General features: G+C 45.1%; 1 protein-coding gene across 1 annotated transcript in view; it reads left to right on the forward strand.

The window, feature by feature from the left end:
- Csmd2 (CUB and Sushi multiple domains 2) overlaps positions 1 to 17,572 on the forward strand; it is a 563,664-nt gene that overhangs the window by 62,831 nt on the left and 483,261 nt on the right. The window contains exon 2 of the mRNA XM_052177421.1: positions 7,558 to 7,774. Within this exon, the coding sequence (XP_052033381.1) occupies positions 7,558 to 7,774 (217 nt within the window). The remainder of the gene's footprint in view (positions 1 to 7,557; positions 7,775 to 17,572) is intronic.

Genomic DNA, 17,572 nt, shown 5'->3' on the forward strand with positions numbered 1-17,572 from the left:
AATCCCAGCACTTGGGAGGCAGAGGCAGGTGGATTTCTGAGTTCGAGGCCAGCCTGGTTTACAGAGTGAGTTCCAGGACAGCCAGGGCTATACAGAGAAACCCTGTCTCCAAAAAACCGAAAAAATAATCTACCATTGATGCTGGCGAAGATGTCTTGAGATAGGCATTTGTAGACATGGTGTCAAGAGTATAGTTGGCGCGCACAATCCAGAAGGTGTTTTTGGAAATCTTGAGGCTAAGCTTCAGGGATGTTTATCCTATTTGACCCAATAACCTGAATGTTTGACGGTTTAACATAGAGAACTCATCTAAAAACAAATAAATTAAAAAAATCCCTTCTTGCTGGATAGTGGTGGATCATGCCTTTAATCCCAGCACTTGGGAGATAGAGGAAGGCAGATCTCTGAGTTCGAAGCCACTCAGAGTGAGTTTTCTAGGACAACTAGGGCTACACAGAGAAAGCTTATCTGGGGGCGGGGACCAGTAAAACAAACTAACAACAACAAACACTTTCCCATCCAGTTCTCTGGGGCTGTTTGGCTTTGTAGGGAATCCTATTAGCCAGAGCCCTAGGGCATGGAGGAACTCAAGGTTTTTCTAACCCCACCCCAGTTGAGAAAAGGCACAAAGCTATGGGAGCCCTGGCTCAACCATCAGCAATTCTGGCTGCCACAAGCTGCCCTGGTTATAACATTCTCAGCTCTCCGACATCCATTTAATTTCAGGGAGACTTCCAAATAAGTCCCACTTTCACCCCTTTTTAGCCATGTCCAACAGTGCCCACTGCACAGGTTGGTCAGTCGGCCCGTATTTATTGAACCCCAGTGGACAGCAAGGCTGGGTGCAGCGACTACATAAATGGATGTCCATGCTAGGCCTCTGACCATGGAAACCCATTTCCCACCACACTGCCTGGCATCCTGTCACCAAACCAGGTCCAGGTGGTATTTATAAATAGGATTAAGAAAAGAAAAGATCCAGAAGCAATTTAGGTGGCTGACAGTAGAATGGCTGAGTAAACTCTAGGATAACCACACATTGGGACATTGGGCATCCTTTTAAAATGCAGTTTATGAAGTTTCCAGTATCTTGGGGGAGGGGGAACTCATGTTGTGTTTACTGAATTGTTACAAAAGAAAACCAAGAAATGGCCTAAATGGCCATACTCAGAGGAGTGACTGAATACATTGAGATACATCCATGCCAGGCAATATTATACATTTATATAAAAAATAAGTTAGATCTGTAGCTACTGACCCGAAAGGGGTCCCCAAAGTATTGTTAAGTTAGCAAGCAAGTTGCAGAAGAATGAGCTGAACTGCAATCTCATTTTAAAAACAAAATCATAAAATGTTTCCCAGAATGTGTCCATATGCTTGCATGAGAAGGGGGGGGGGACAGGGGGTCGCCTGCCTGGATGCTTACTTGGCTAACTTTGGCCGGTGCTCGAGAGAGGGAGTACAGGGTACCCTTCTAGCTCCAAAGGAGTGAGGCTGTAAATAACCTTATTTATACCTGTGCATCTATGTGCATTGTAAGTAGACACTGCCTTTTGCAATCTAAGGTTGAAGAGTAATTTACTACAGAGCCTTCCAAAGCATATGTATGGTAGTTTCTAAACAATTTTAACTGTGCACAGGGAGAAAAAAAAAAGAATCTAGAAAATGAGACTATTAATAGCCAGTGCCTCTGAAGGAATGTGAGATTCAAATTACTTCATCCTTTTAAACCTTGCCTGTATTTTTCAAGTACTCTACAAAGAGCGGAATATATGTTATTATTTCGCGTACGGTGGCCTTGCACCCTCTCGCCAGCCAGCCCTGCGTCTGCAGCCTAGCCTCTGTTCACCTTGCTCAGCCCCTCCTTTTCACCTTTGCTGTAATTGAAGTATCTGCTTAGTAAATGCTGATTGGATTCCGGGCACCAGGGATGCACTGGGGCCAGGACTGAGCTCTCATGCTCCACAGTTTTACTTCCAGAGGGACTATTTAGGTATGAAACGGAGTGACCTCCTCCAAGACCCTCATCATAGACTCTTGGTGACATTCTTTTCTTTCTGTCACTGTCTTCTCTAAGAACTGTTCTCTGGGTCTTTTCCTCCATTGCCTTCTTCTGCCTCTATCTTTTTCACTCTTAGCGTCCCATGACATGGGTAGTGTTTTCAAGGTCTTTGTTCTGGGACCCTCTGCTTCTCTCTTTATAGCAGGAAAGCCCATTGTCTTAGAGTTTTAGTGCTGTGAATAGATGCCATGGCCAAGGTAACTCTTATAAGGACAACATTTAACTGGTGTGGGGGGGACTTACAGGTTGAGAGGCTCAGTCCATTACCATCAAGGTAGGAACACGGCAGGGTCCAAGCATGGTGCAGGGGGAGCTGAGAGTTCTTCATCTTCATCTGAAGGCCACTAGGAGAAAACTGGCTTCTGGACAGCTAGAACGAGGGTCTTAAAGCCCACACCTACAGTGACACACTTCCTCTAACAAGGCCACACCAACTTCACCAAGGCCACACCTCCTAATAGTGCCACTCTCTGGGCCAAGCATATTCAAACCACCACAATCATTCCCAGATTCCAAGTCAGTGTCTCCAGGTTTGGCATCCATCCCTGGTAGTAGGATGGTAGCAGTGTTGGTACTGGTGGTTGTACTAGACATGAACAAGGTCAGATATTGAGACTCTGAAGATCTATATGTCAGAAACACTCTGTGCACTCCTAAAGGGCTACAGTTACAGCACTGCTTCCATGGATAGATGGAGGCTCTATTCAGTCCAGGATCTAAGCCCCCGAGGCTTATCACAGGATTGACCTAGAGGAATGAACCAATCAGTGATGTATGATATGGTGACATCACCAGGCTTCTGCCAGACTTTTAAGGTCCTGAGATGAAGCAGTCTTGGTACCTGTAGCACAAAGGGATGTTCAGGGAAGGGCACCTGGGCTCTTTGGAAAGCTGTAACATGGAAGTTCTACTCCTTTTTTTTTTAATTCGATATATTTTTTATTTACATTTCAAATGATTTCCCCTTTTCTGGCTCCCCACTCCCCGAAAGTCCCATAAGCCCTCTTCCCTCCCTCTGTTCCCCCATCTACCCCTTCCCACTTCTCTGTTCTGGTATTGCCTTATACTGCTACACTGAGTCTTTCCATAACCAGGGGCCACTCCTCCGTTCTTCTTGGACATCATTTGATGTGTGGATTATGTTTTGGGTATTCCAATTTTCTAGGCCAATACCCAGAGGATTCCCCAGCATGTAATAAGGATACGTGCTCCACTATGTTCATAGCAGCCCAATTTATAATAGCCAGAAGCTGAAAAGAACCCAGGTATCCCTCAACGGAGGAATGGATAAAAAAATGTGGTATATATACACAATGGAGTACTATTCAGCCATTCTTAGACAAATGGATGGAGCTGGAGAACATCATACTAAGTGAGGAAGTTCTACTTCTTTATTCTTGTGGTCGGGTGTCTGGCTTCTCTTCATTTGTGAACTTTCTTGTACCTTGTCCAATGTTTATGTGTAGCGTTTGTTCTGTTCACTGTTATTAGTAATCAGTACTCATACTTCCTGTAATGAAGGTGTTACTCTTCAACCTTATGTTTGTATGCCTTTTACACACACACACACACATACACACTCACCAACTCACACACATAAACACTTTCACACTCACACATACACTCACACTCACATATACACATATTCATACATTCACACAAACATGCTCACACACATACACACTCACCAACTCACACACATACACACTTTCACACACATGCACATTCATACTCACACATACACACTTATATAAAACCATTAATCTTAAAATATCTTTAAGAAAATTAGAAAACCACAAATATTTATTTACATCATCTCTGATAACTTTATAACATGGATTTTTTCAAATGCACTTTGCTAGCCCTTTATTGTATTTGGAATTCACTTTGATATATGCTCTGAATTCAGAAGATAATTATTTCCTGAAATAGTTAAATATTTTGTTCTCCAAAAATATTTTTTTTGTTTTTTTTATTTCAAACACACTCCTTTACCTCAGTTTTGTCCTTGTTCCTTCCCCTTCCTTCCTTCAGTCCCTCTCTCCCTCCTTCTTTTCCTCACTCCCTCTATCCCTCCCTCTCTCCCTCCCTCCCTCTCTCTCTTCCTTCCTTCCTTCCTTCTTTCCTTTCTTCCTTCTGTCTTTCTTTTCTTGTAATGCTACCTCATGCTGTACCTGATCACTGAGACCCCCTCCCCCCACACTTTCCACATGCCATTCATGATACAGATGATTTAGTATTCTTTATTATGAGAATAGTAAATTTTCTACCCTTTAAAAGACAACACATTGTCCAAATAACCCATTTTTCCAGTTAAATTTAGGTATCATTTTCTCAGAGTTAAAACATGTCCTTGGGCTTTTGACGAGCATTGCGTCAGGCAGATAAATTAGCTTTCCAATAACTTTTTGAGAGGTTAATATTATAAATTAACCTTTCAGTAGTTAGGCTTTTCCACTCAAGACTCCATCATTTCTCTCCAATTATCCTGATTTTTTTAAAATCCCTTTGTAAAACTTCTTTCCATGAAATACTTACATGTTTTTTCTCCTTCTTCCCTCCCTCCCTCCCTCTCTCCTTCCCTCCCTCCCTTTTGCTCCCTCCCTCCTTCTGTCCCTCCCTCCCCCCTCCTTTCCTCCCTCCTTCCCTTTGTTTCTTGACACTGAGGGTGGAATCCTAGGACTTCCCATGTTAGCTGAGTCCCACATCATGAGCTACATCTAAGAGTCCACCTACACATTTCTCCCCAAGTTTATTTCTGTGTACATGATGAGCTTTGTAGTTGCCATGAAAGGAACTCTATCCTGCTTTCATCTGTGACTGGCGTCGACGAACCTTATTGACTTTTGTATGGTTTGCATTGGGTTACTTTGCTGAAATTTCTTCTTAGTTCTAATAGCTTTATGATCGATTCCTTTGGACTTCCTGGGCACATTAACATACTGTCTGCCAGCCCTCCCTTTGCATCTCCCATTCTCATTTCTCTCTCTGGTGCTTCACACTGAGCTTTTCCAGTCAGGCACATGGTCCTAGGAAGGATGCTGACAGCTCTGATCCCCATCAGATGCTTCACTAAAGTACAGTGGAAGGGGCTGAACACTGAGTGGAAGGCAGTGTTCTTCTGCCTTGTTCTGAATGCTCTTTTTAATCAGAATTACATGTCTAATTTTATTAAATGCCTCTTTAGCATTTATCCAGAAGCCCTTAACTTTTCCCCCTTAATGGAATACTTTGTATTAAGAGATTTCTTAATATTAAAGTCATTTAGAGATTAAGTGTCCTTCGTCAGTTAATCCCTAAAGTGGTTTTAAAAAATTAGTGTTGAGTCAACTTATCAGCGCCATCGAAGAGGAAGTAGCTTGGCTATATGAAGTCCCAACGCTGAGTCATGGTAACTGTGGCCCCCTTCTTTAATTCCTCTCCACTCTAATTCAGCCGCTGTAAGGGAAGATACTAATGTCCACCCAGTGTGGCTATTGTGAGTATCAAGTCCACAAGGACAGAGGTCTTAGAGCTGTCTAGACAACTGCTGTCTGAATACAAAGGCCCTACTAGATGACTGAGAAATGACTGTGTGTCTATCTGCTACTGAGAATGCTACTGAAAGATTTCAACCCACATGGTTCAAGCCCTTATGTTTATATCTTCAGATGCCCATATGGAAGTATGCTGTTATGCTAAGTACTGGCAGATAGGGGTGAAGGTGGCATGGCCTTAGCACATTGCTAAGTGTGTAGGGAGAAAATGTAGATGCACAGGACTAAGTGACACTTTGACTGGGAAGCTGGACTACAGGGAGGGAGAGATTTCAAAGCACCAAACCATGTATAACCCCTGTAAGACATTAGTTTTATTTCCTTGTTAATGATCAGGCAAGAACCACAGATGTTGGAGACAGTGGTAATGCGGGTGACTCAGTCCTAGTTCTGTCTTTAATAGGATACCTCTGAATGAAAATAGATTGGTATGCACCAGAGTACAAGATTGAGGAGTTGGGAGTCCAAGGAAGAGCTTGGTATAGGGGGATGGGGGAATCTATCTATCTAAATATCTATCTATCTATCTATCTATCTATCTATCTATCTATCTACCTACCTACACACACACACACACACACACACACACACACAGAGAGAGAGAGAGAGAGAGAAAGAGAGAGAGAGAGAGTGAGAGACAGAGAGAGACAGAAAGACAGACAGAGACAGAGAGATAGAGATAGAGATAGAGATAGAGGGAGAGACACAGACAGAGACAGAGACAGACACTGGCCATGGGGCTATGAAGAAAAAGGTGTCACTTCCAGTCTTATTTAGACGTTATGGTGGGGACACTATCCCATCCCCTAAGTGAAGAAGCAGCAGATGGGGGAAGAGTGAATGTTCACCCCAAAGTAGTCATTCCTGGAGCCCAGAGGTGGCGACCGGCTTGCACTGTGCAGTTGTATGCCGTCCATGCATGAATGGGAAGTCCTCTGGGCTAGACAGAGATAAGAGGCTCCACCGTTGAGCCTGGAAAGGAAGAAGAGCCATCAGATGAGAGGAAGAGAGTACAGTGGTATGAGAGGAAGCCACAGTGTGGCTGTTTTAGTGAGGTTCAACTCTAGCAGCAGCATCAATAGTACAGAGAACCAAGTCCAAACACTACCTCTCCAAGCCCTCCTACCCCACCTCACTATCCATCTGAAGCTCTCTTTGAGCCAGATTTACAGCTGGCAAGCACAGGATGCAGCCTGAGCTGTGGCAGCTGAGTAGTGTGAGGGGCTCAAAGAGATCAGTTAGCAAGAAGGTGGGTTGCATATGCCCAGCACATCTGGTCCGTGATCCTGCTGTACCTGCTCTCAGGTAGACATGTAGGAACAGTAAGACAGAACTGTTGAGGATGGAGAAGGATCAGGAGGCAGGGTGTGCTTCTGATCGGTCTGGCTGTGGAGGAGAGGAGAGAGCTGGGCTGTGGAAGGAGTGGTGTGGGGTTGTTTCTAGGAAAGGTTGAAAGGTAGAGCCTGGAACACATCTGAAGTGAGACAACCCCACTGCAGAGCAAACCACAAAGCATGCACAAGAAATGCCCTTAAGGGGCCAGCACGTGCACGACTCCAGTGCTCCCACTGAGGCAGAAGAGGAAGGATAGATGTTTGTGGCAGATACATTTGTGGCTTATATTTTCTAGCAAGAGTGGTGAAGTGAGGAGATCAGCTGAGGATAGTGAAGCCATAGGCAACAGAGGAGGCTTGGGATGGTCCCCTGGCTTGGTTGAAAGGTCTCTAAGGCAGTCGTCTGGTGGCAACTGTGTCTGACTTTAAGCTAGTTTTCATCTTATAAAGCTACACTGAAGCTTCAATATAACGGAACACAAGGTGCCACATGGAGACAGGCTGAGTACCAATCCCAGGGTAGCCTGTAGGAAGCCCTTGGTAAAGCAATAGTTCTTTCATGGTACTTCCTCCTCTTGGAAATTTCTAATGACCACACTGACCGTTTTTCCTTTCTCTCTTCCAGGCCAGAACTGCACATTCCATCTTCAAGGTCCCAATGGCACAGTGGAGAGCCCGGGGTTCCCTTACGGCTACCCCAATTATGCCAACTGCACATGGACTATCACCGCAGAGGATCAGCACAGGATCCAGCTCGTGTTCCAGTCCTTTGCCCTCGAAGAGGACTTTGATGTCCTATCAGTGTTTGATGGCCCACCCCAGGCAGAGAACCTTCGAACCAGGTACCACTCTCTTCTCTCCTCCCTGTTGCATGCAGCTGGACCTGAGCCAAGCCTGGTGAACAGAGGGATTCTACTTTATTACTGAAATTTACATCCACCTGGATTAATTGCATATAATGTATTTTGATCATAAGTGCTTCTTTGTCCCTCTCCTACTCCCATTTACCACTTCTCCTTCCAGTTAGTCTTCTATTTTGATTTATCACGTCTCCCTTTATATGTGTATGAACCAAAGAATTAAATTAGGGTTACTTACCAGAGTAAGTATAGTTCTTTCATGGTACTTCCTCCTCTTGCATTCTTTATAGAATTCAAGACATTCTTTAGAAGGCATTCTTTATAGAAGCATTGGGTACCTTACCAGTGCCTACACCACCGGAGAAAATGCATCTTTCTCACCTCCAGTAATTATTAACTACCTGAGATCCTTGGGGACACCCCTCCCTAAATGTGGATGGATCTGGTATTAAGTGAGGTGTTGATTTCCTTTCTATGGGGCCCTCCCTCAACACCTCTGCTTTCTTGGTGTTTTTATGACAAGGTTTTGCTATTGCAGCCTAGTACCTCAAACTTGTAATCCCCTTGCCTCAGATTCCTGAGTACTGGGGTTACAGGCAAGCCTCCCTCCTGTTTTCTTTAAGGATCCCAATTCCTTCCTCCTGCATTGGTAGAATGTGATTGGCAAGGCTGGGTCAGACACTTGGAAAAACTGGGTAGACCACAGAAGTTATTGAGAGATCCCAGTCTTCTCATTGAAACTGCTTTGGCCGGGCATAAGTATATCTTTGTCTGTCTGTCTGCCTGTTGGGTATATCCTCCAGACATAGAGAAAATGCTTATATTTTCACCTGACTGAGCCATGTGGGGCTGAAGGCTGTGAGTGATGGGTGGTACTGTCACGGAGCATGGGTCTGGAACCATGGAGACCTGTTGAAATAGCCCTTGCATTTGGATACCTTGATTGTGGGACTAGAATTGAGGCCTTGAGATGGCTCTCATCCTCTCTAACTCTGTCATGTCTGATGGAAGTTCAAACCAGAGAGAGGCTGAGATAGCTCAGAGCTATCTCACTGCATTTCCTCCCACGACAAGGAGGTCACAGAGAGAAGATGGCTGGATTCACCCTCTGTGGGAATGGCAGACTTCTGGGCACACTGTCCTATCATAACAGCCTCTGAGTTTCACTGACCTGGATGCCTGCTGTGCACCATCACAGGCATTAGCTCTGCCTTCTCCCTTAACCATCCAAACCTCTCAGAGACCTAGTGGCTTAGTGTTTCATCAGTAAAGTTCTACGGTGTTTGGAGTGCTGTTTGTCTTGGGCTTACCCTCCAAGCTGACTAGAGGGTGTTTCTGCACACCTCACGTACAGGGTGGTTCCCCTAGCCAGTGAGTCTGGGAAGCCTGCATCAGAGTTAGGGAAGTGTCTCCCAGGCATGACAGGGCTTATCTGTCTTCCTATGATATTGCACACAGTGTGGCATACAGGTGATATTTAATGAAACCTGTTAAAGGGACTAAAGTCCTCTTTCATTCGTTTGTTCAATAAACATTCTGTGAATATCTATTTTATACTTGTGCTGTCCCAAGTGTTGGGGGGAACATAGCAGCCAGCAGATGAAAGGCCCTGTCACCATGGAGTTCACATGCTAAGGTGGGAACAGGCATGGGTTATCTCAGTGGATGCCATACAGGCAAAACAGTACAAGGGTGGTGGGTGGGACTGGATTTTTTAGGGAGGCCAGGTGGGGACACTGAAAGGGACATGTTATAGCTGTCCTTTGTGTGTCTAGGGAAAGTTTCCAGGTCACAGGCATGGGTGGCACTGGGACTTTAGGGAGGGTGTTCCTTCTAAGCACACCCTGAGGAGGCTCATCTGGTTACCTGGCTCCAGTTGTCCCTTGGTAGGTTACCCCTACCAATGGTGGGCTTCCCACCATGTCACATGCGCAGCATCTACTAGGAGGGTGAGTGGGAAGGATGTCTCTGCCTTTGAGCTCCCTTGATTGCATGGAAGCTCACATACTGGTGTAAGCCAGGAGGAGAAATGAGCCCAGAGAACTTGGGAGTGCTCCATCCTCGGAGGGGATGGGTGGTGTTTCTTGGAGGTAGGGACTCTCAGGTTCTTCTGAATCTAAACATTAGAACGTACTGGTTTCCCCAGGTTTTCTCATTCATGAATCAGTTGTCATCTTCGTGTGTGTGTGTGTGTGTGTGTGTGTGTGTGTGTGTGTGTGTGTGTGTGAAGGAAATCAGCCATCATCCCAGAAGAGCCTAGGTCTATGAGCATCTGTCTTCATGTCACCTGGTCCTGTCTCTCTCTCTTTGTGGGCTCCCATGTTCTTCCACCCCCTCAGACTTGACAGACATATTCCTGTTTTATTGGTCTTTTAAAACCCCCAGTGCTGGGGCTATCAATTTTATTCTTTCTCCATTATCTAACATATTGATTTCTGCTTTTATCTTTCTCCATTCTTTTCTCCCACTTACCTTAGGCTGACGTTGCTCTTTGCGGGTTCCATGAATTGAATTAGTCCCATTATTTCTTGTTTGATAATAAAAGCATTAAGAGGCATTTTCCCCTAAGTGCAACTTTGACCATATCCTGTAAATTTTGACGGGTAGTTGTTATTTCAGAAAGAGTTTCTAATTGCAGTTTTGTTCTTGCTTTGACTCTGGAGGCTTCTCCTCAGAATTTCAAGTATTATCTGTTTATTCTCTTAAAACTTATGATCTAGTTTTATTGCATTATGATTGGATTATGCCTTTCGAGATTGTTGATTTTCCTTCTTCCTTTTAAGACCATATTTTATAAATGTTCTGTGGGTATTGGAAAAATCAAATATTTTGCATTGAAGGATGAAAATTCACGTTATTAATCCTCTGGGGTTTTTCTAATTTCTTATTTATTGTTTAATTGATATCCATCAAGGTAAGCAATGGACTGGTCTCAGGCATGCAGAGTTGTCATTTCTGCTAGGCATAAGTTTTAAAGCACTTTCTGTGTTTTGATGCAGTATCCGCAGCATAGACATAACTTTTTTTTACATTGTCATGCATGCGGTATGGCATGAGTGTGTGGTGAACACATGTGGATGTGGGTACTCCTGCATGCAGAAAGGTCAGAGGAAGATACTGGGCTCTATAGTTCTCTTCCTGACTCACTGGAGTCTGTGTGTCTCACTGAACCCGGAACCTGATGGCAGGCAGCCAAGAAGCCCCAGAGATCTTCCTGTCTCCATTCCCTGAGAGCACTGAGGTCACAGGCTTGTGCATAGCCATTCCCAGCCAGGCCCTGGGGGATTCAAACCAGGTCTCCCTGCTCACAAAGCAGCTGTTCTTACCCAGTGAGCTGACTCCCTAGCCCAGTCCTTTTTTTAAAAAAAGAATTATATTCATTATTTTTAAGTGTGTGTGTTTCCATGTGTGTGTGCATGCATGGACGGTGAGTGCAGGTGCCCACACAGGCCAGGAGAGGGCATTTGATTTCCTGGAGCTGGAGTTACAGGCAGATGTGAGTTCCCTAACATGGGTGCTTAAAACTGAACTAGGTCCTCGTCAAGATCAATATGGTCTTAGACACTGAACTATTTGCCCAGCTCCTGGTAAATATTTTTAAACATTGAATCTCCACTGTGATTTTTTTATTTTCCTGATATAAAATTTTCCTTTTCCTTTTAATTTTACTTAGATACTAATATTGCCACCCCCACCTTTTTTTTTTTTTTTTTTTTTTTTTTTTTTTTTTTTTTTTTAGTATTGCATTTATCTGGTGGCCTTTGCCAGTTCCTCTATTTTAATATATCAATGGCATTGTTTAGGGATGGCTCTTATCCCTAAAACATCTCCAGGTTTTTTAGAGTTCCTAACAGGACTGCGTTCTTAAACAGCCCAGCTTCCACCACCCCCCTTCCAGGCTGTAACTGATGTTTACTCGTCCCTGATGTTTGATGCTCTCTATTTTTAAGTCTTCTTGGTGTTGCTTCTCTGCTCCTGTCTTCGAGTACAAGATTTCTTCACTTCCCCCCATGATCTTCACCCTGCTCGTGGTTAAAGTGACGTACTTAAAGCATCCTTTAAGCTGCATCTCTCTGTCAACATCCTGCTAACCTTTCCCTTAATGGAGCCTGACTGGCTTCTGAGGAAGTCTTGAGTGCTGTAGAACTGAATCTCTTTCACACCTCGGGTCACTGGTGGCATGAGTCCCACTGTAGCCTCGATGCTCCGGATCTTGAACGGGACAACTAGCAGGTTTTTACTCTTTTGATGCCATTGTGAATAGAATTGATTTTCCCAATTTCATTTTTTTTGCTAATCCGTAGAAATGCAGTTGGCCTCGCTGTATTGATTTGTGCCCTATAACCTTATTGGATTCTCCTCTGCTCAACACAGTCCTGTGTGCATCTTTGAGTGAGAGCAATTTGACTATCACCTTCCTAGTTTAGAAAGCCCCCCTTTCTGTTTGCACAGAAGTACTGGCCGGAAGCTCCTGTGCAAGTGCCACGCCTTGTCTGAGTGACAGAGGGAAGGTATGTTGTTTCCTACTGTGAAGTATGTTAGCTGTACTTCTATTGCAGATACCCTTCAGACAAAGATCTTTATTTAAACAGAGGAGTTTGGAATACTCTGGTTACTATATGAGAGACATACGGGAAGGGGTATGCTCAGGAGACCACCCGGCCAGGTGATAGTCAGGACCAGGATGATGGAGAGAGGAGATGGAATGGATTTGTATGTTATGAGAAATAGTTGTCCCAAGGGTCACTAGCATCTTTCCAGGGACTTGGAGGGAATAGAAGAGCCATAGAGGATGATTAGGTGATGTTTAGCTCAGACACAGAAAAACAATTCCCGTGAGCAGTAAAACTTAGTCCACAGGAAAATGGGCAGTTCATACATGCGTGTTCCATACACCTGCATATCCTATATCATGAATGTGCATATAATGGATATTATGCGATGCACCGTGAACATGCATTTGGTGTTTGCAATATGTAGCACACATACGTCTAATATGTGTGTGATGTGATCTGCAGAGTGTGTGTACAGGACAATATGTCCTACTCCATGGCCAGGACGTGGCTGGCCAGCATGCTTTAGCACTGATGTTGTTTTTCATCTAAAAACAAGGTGAGTAGTCTCTTGTAGTATTATCCTGTGAGACATCACAGTAAGAGGTGTGTGTGTGTGTGTGTGTGTGTGTTTGTATAATACATAAACACATATGCATACATACTTACAAGATTATATATATATATATATATATATATATATATATATATATATATATTGCAGTGCTAGGGATTACTAAGCAGGCACACTACCCCACCCTCTAATTCTCATTTCCAGCCTCTAATCTTTATTTTTATTAATGCCATGATGTCATGCAAGTCTGACTTTGCTTATCTGTGAAGTGGAGGTGACTGTCTCATCTCCCAGGGCTGATGTGTGAGCTTTCTGCCGCAGGTCCTCACATGCTCCGGAAATGTTGTCTGCATCCTTCCTGCCCCCAAGGGCTTCAGCCTAAGAGCTGAGGCATTTCTGAAAGGTGTTGGCTCTGTCCCCGACCCTTCATCTGTGCCTTCCCATGAGACCCTTCCGTCAGGGAGCCGAAGGCACTGTAAGAAGACCCTGGGAGAGGACTGTACTCAGGGAGAGACTGATTATTATGCAGTGTAGGTGGATGATGTGTGCTATGCAATGCAGCAAATTTATGCTTGCAGCATAAATGTAGAACTCGTAGCATGCATACACATGCCAGGAGTGCATATGTGATACAGCATTAGGCGTGTAATGTATCACTTACCTGTCTAATGAGTATGTGTGTGATATATATATGAAATGTGTGTACAAGGTATTGTGTCTGTGTGCTTTGTGTACATGGACTAGATCAGTGTGTTCTGGACACCATAATGGTCCTCTTTCCCTTCCTCTCCCAACCCTGAAGGTGGACTGGAGCCAAGAGGGCGGCCTTCTCTCCACCTGCATTACTTGCAGGTCTCTGTATTTATTGCCTACACCTTAGCAGGCAGGCACTTGGCAGCAGTGTCTGCTCTCGCTGCGTTCCCCACACTCCCCTCTTCTCCTCATCCCTCCAGTGCCCTGATCATTTTTACCATATTATGATTGCTTAGTAGTCAACTTCCAACCCTTCAAGCTTACCTTTCTGCAGCTGCTCGCTCCTGGGTGGGTTTTGAGCTGCAATTTTACCCCCATTGGAACCTAAGTGCTTTGGGTAGAGGCAAGCCTCTCACCAGATTTTGCTGTGTCAGAGCCACGCAGGGGACTGTGCTCTTACCGTGCACGTGGACGGCATGCAAGAACTCCAGCTCCTACCCAGTTGTAAGTTCCTGGCGGGCTGCTTCCACACAGCCCTCAGTATCCCCATCTATGAAATGGGCCTATCATAATGTATCTATCTTAGTTCCTCTGTGGTTGACTAATAACGATTATATAAAACCACATGTGTAGACTGTCTTGAAATGTGTGAGGCATGAATAAAAGTAATTCTTAGGTAAAACCTTAGAAAATGCAAGCATAAGAAGGAGCAGTGGCTATTGACGGAATGCAGTCTAGATGTTCACAGGACCTCTGACAATGCTTGGAAATTTGTGTGTGTGTGTGTGTGTGTGTGTGTGTGAATGTGGTAGTTCTGAGGATTGAACCTAGGGCCTCCAGCATGCTAGGCAAGTACTCCACAACTGTGCTACAGTCCTAGCCATCTTAGACATTTTTGATTGCATGTCTCAGGATGCCAATGGCCTCTGGCTGGTTGAGGCCGAGGACGCTACTACAAATCTCAGGATGTGCAGGATGCCTGTGCACAGCAAATAACTCTGCCTCCAAATGCAGTAGCGCTGAACTACTAAGACACCCCAGGGACACTTGACTTGAAGCTGAGGACCTCAGCTTCAGACTTGCTCCCACTCAATCCTCTTTATCAGTGACCTTGGGCAAACAAGTCAACCCACCCAAGCCTCAGTTTCCTCCTCTGTGAAACAGAGCTTTCTCAGCCACACCTGGCATTGCTGACAGAGAGGCGCCGGTAGGCACCGTACGCCGTGCACAGCTTGCAGTATCTGAAGACACCATTCATCTCCCCGAGCCTGCTTCTCTCCAGCAGGAGTTCAGAGCCATCTCCTTGCAAGATCTCACATCTCATCTAGTGCTATTCACAAGCAGCTACATCCTGGGGTGCCAGAAGGCAGCGTCTGGCTGCTTGAAATTAAATTTACAATAGAAGCTGATCAGTTTCTTCCCATAATGGATCAGGGTGGGAGAATGGGGTAGGGAATGGTCGTGGAGGCTGAGGAGCCTGTAGGAGTTTGGAAATTAGCAAGAAAGGAACAAAGTGCCTTCCAAATAATGCGGTGTCAGCCCTGCCTGGATGAATTACTGAAACAGTCCCCACGTCTCTGCTTTGGGACAATTAGATAGCCGTTCAGAGCTGGCAAACATCCTATTGAACTGCAGCTTAATGTGGAATGAAGGTTGCTAATGGAGCGCCAGCCAACGTAATCTATGGAGGTTCTGCTAATAAACTGCATCTCTGTAAGTCAGAGGGTTTATAGGGCGCTAGTGATGACTGCCCCAGTTAAGCACAGCTAAGCATCCCTTAATTTAGACATTTGGGCTCCCGTTATGGGAAGTGCTACGACTCGTTCGCTCAGTTACTGGCAATAGACATTCTGTCATCAGCCTAAGGTGGAATGGAGTCGCAGTCATTTGGAGCTGGTTGCAGATCTCACTCAACTGGCGTTAGACACCTGTTTGGAAGTTGTAATGATCCGCAAATTCGCCAGATTTACTATCTCCTTATGAATATGAATTACAGCAAACACCCCCACAGGACCTTCCCATTGGGTTCCATACTGTGCTTTGCACACCAACAGGGCTGTCCTTGGCAAGTCCTCTCTCAGGAGTCCTTTGGGAATGTGCCTTTGTAGACAGGAGGCGGCTGAGAGGACCCCTGGGGATGAGGGAGAAATCTTCTGGTAGGATGAGACAGAGAGGACACAGGAAAGGACAAGATGTTACGTGACACAGCAAACCCATTGTGTGGCAGCCACGGTGCTAGACACATTTGTTGATTCGTTCATTGTCGTAGTTTGACATTTATTGGATGCCTACCAGGAGTGCCAGGTGTTGGAGACATAACAGTTAATGAGACAGCTTCTTCCTTCAAGGAACTTCCTGAATCTTGAGGGAGCCAAGTGACTAATCGGGCAGAGAGTCGAGACAATGCTGTGTGCAGAGCTGGGGAGCTGACCTCATCTGGAGTGGGGTGGGGAGGGGGTCCTGTGGGTGCTTATCTCAGGGCCCGAGATGCTCCCATTCCAGCTACTCCTCCTCTTGATTACTTCTCATTCTCCACATCTCCAACTCAGTTGTCACATCCTTGGCAAGGGATCTTCAGTAGTCACTTGTTCTGTTGCAGTGACAGAACGCCTGACACAGACCACCTAAAAGGGGACAGCATTTATTTTGGATCAGGGGTTCAGAGGTGTCAGTCTGTGTGTGGTAGAGTGGAGTAGGCCACATAGTAGAGGCTAGGAAGCAGTGAAAGGGGGGATATAGGAAGAAGCTACAGAAGGATGTGTGTTAGAGGACACAGGCCCAGTGATCTACTTAGGGACCCGCCTCCTAACAGTGCCAGCACACTATGCATCTAGTAATTGGTTCATCTGTTCATCATGTCCAAGCTCTGAAGGTCCAGCCACTTCCTCCAAGTCCATTAAGCTCATAGCCACACCCTTGGTCCATGAGACTAATGGGGACATTTGATTCCTCAAATGTCCAGTGGCTTTCCCAAAGCTCATAAGCTCAAAGCCAGGCTCTGAGTGCATGAGACTACAGGAGGCATTTTCACAGCTAAACCAGAATAGATTCTTTCTGGTACACACTGCCTCCAGACCTGGGGGAGAAACCTCCTAAGGTGACCACAATCTACCTTTCCAGGTTTTATATGTGTGTGGTGTTTATCCACCACATAGTTATGCAAGTGATTCCAGAACTTTCTTTTCCTGTAGCTCCAGGGCCTATACTGCAGAGTCTGACATATAGCAGGTACCCAACAGATATCTACCCAGTGAATGAATAAATGGATGGATGGATGGATGGATGGGTGGGTGGGTGGGTGGATGGGTGGATGGGTGGATGCTTTCTAGAAGGGACTGCAAAGGGAGGAATTAGGGGAAGGTAAGCCATGATGATATGTTCAGGCAAAGTAGAGAGGCTGATGCAGAGACACTGATTCACTTGTGACTGCAGTGTAGTTGTGACGTGGAGACGTGGAGAGGGACCATGTCACCAGGGGCTCTGAATGCTTTATGGGGAGCTTGACACATGTCCTCAAGAGAAGCAGGGACAGCCATTCGACTGAAACGCCACCTCACTTCTTAAAGCAACAGTACCCATTACTTCAGAATAGTCAAGCAGAATATGGCGAAAACCAGGGTCCTACTGCCTCCGTCCCCAGCCCTTGTCCCAGCCTGGTCCCTTGAGGTAGCCACTGCTAACAGTTTGGTGGGTATCCAATTTTGTCTTAAGTAAAGATTCATTAACTGCCCATGAGGCTTATTGGGACATCCATCAGCCCTTTAAAAATTGTTCTGATGAATTAAGTGTAAACTAATTAGAAACATGGATTCAATTACCCTCGAAACACACAAGGGTTTAATAATTAATAGGAAGAGGGCTTGAGGCCAAAGACATTATGGATTTTCTCAAACCCCCAATATTGGAAAAGTAGATACGTCTGATTCACCTAAATGCTCAAAAATGTGTATCCCGAGGCAA

Source organism: Apodemus sylvaticus, chromosome 3 (assembly GCF_947179515.1).
Source record: "Apodemus sylvaticus chromosome 3, mApoSyl1.1, whole genome shotgun sequence".
Taxonomy (NCBI): domain Eukaryota; kingdom Metazoa; phylum Chordata; class Mammalia; order Rodentia; family Muridae; genus Apodemus; species Apodemus sylvaticus.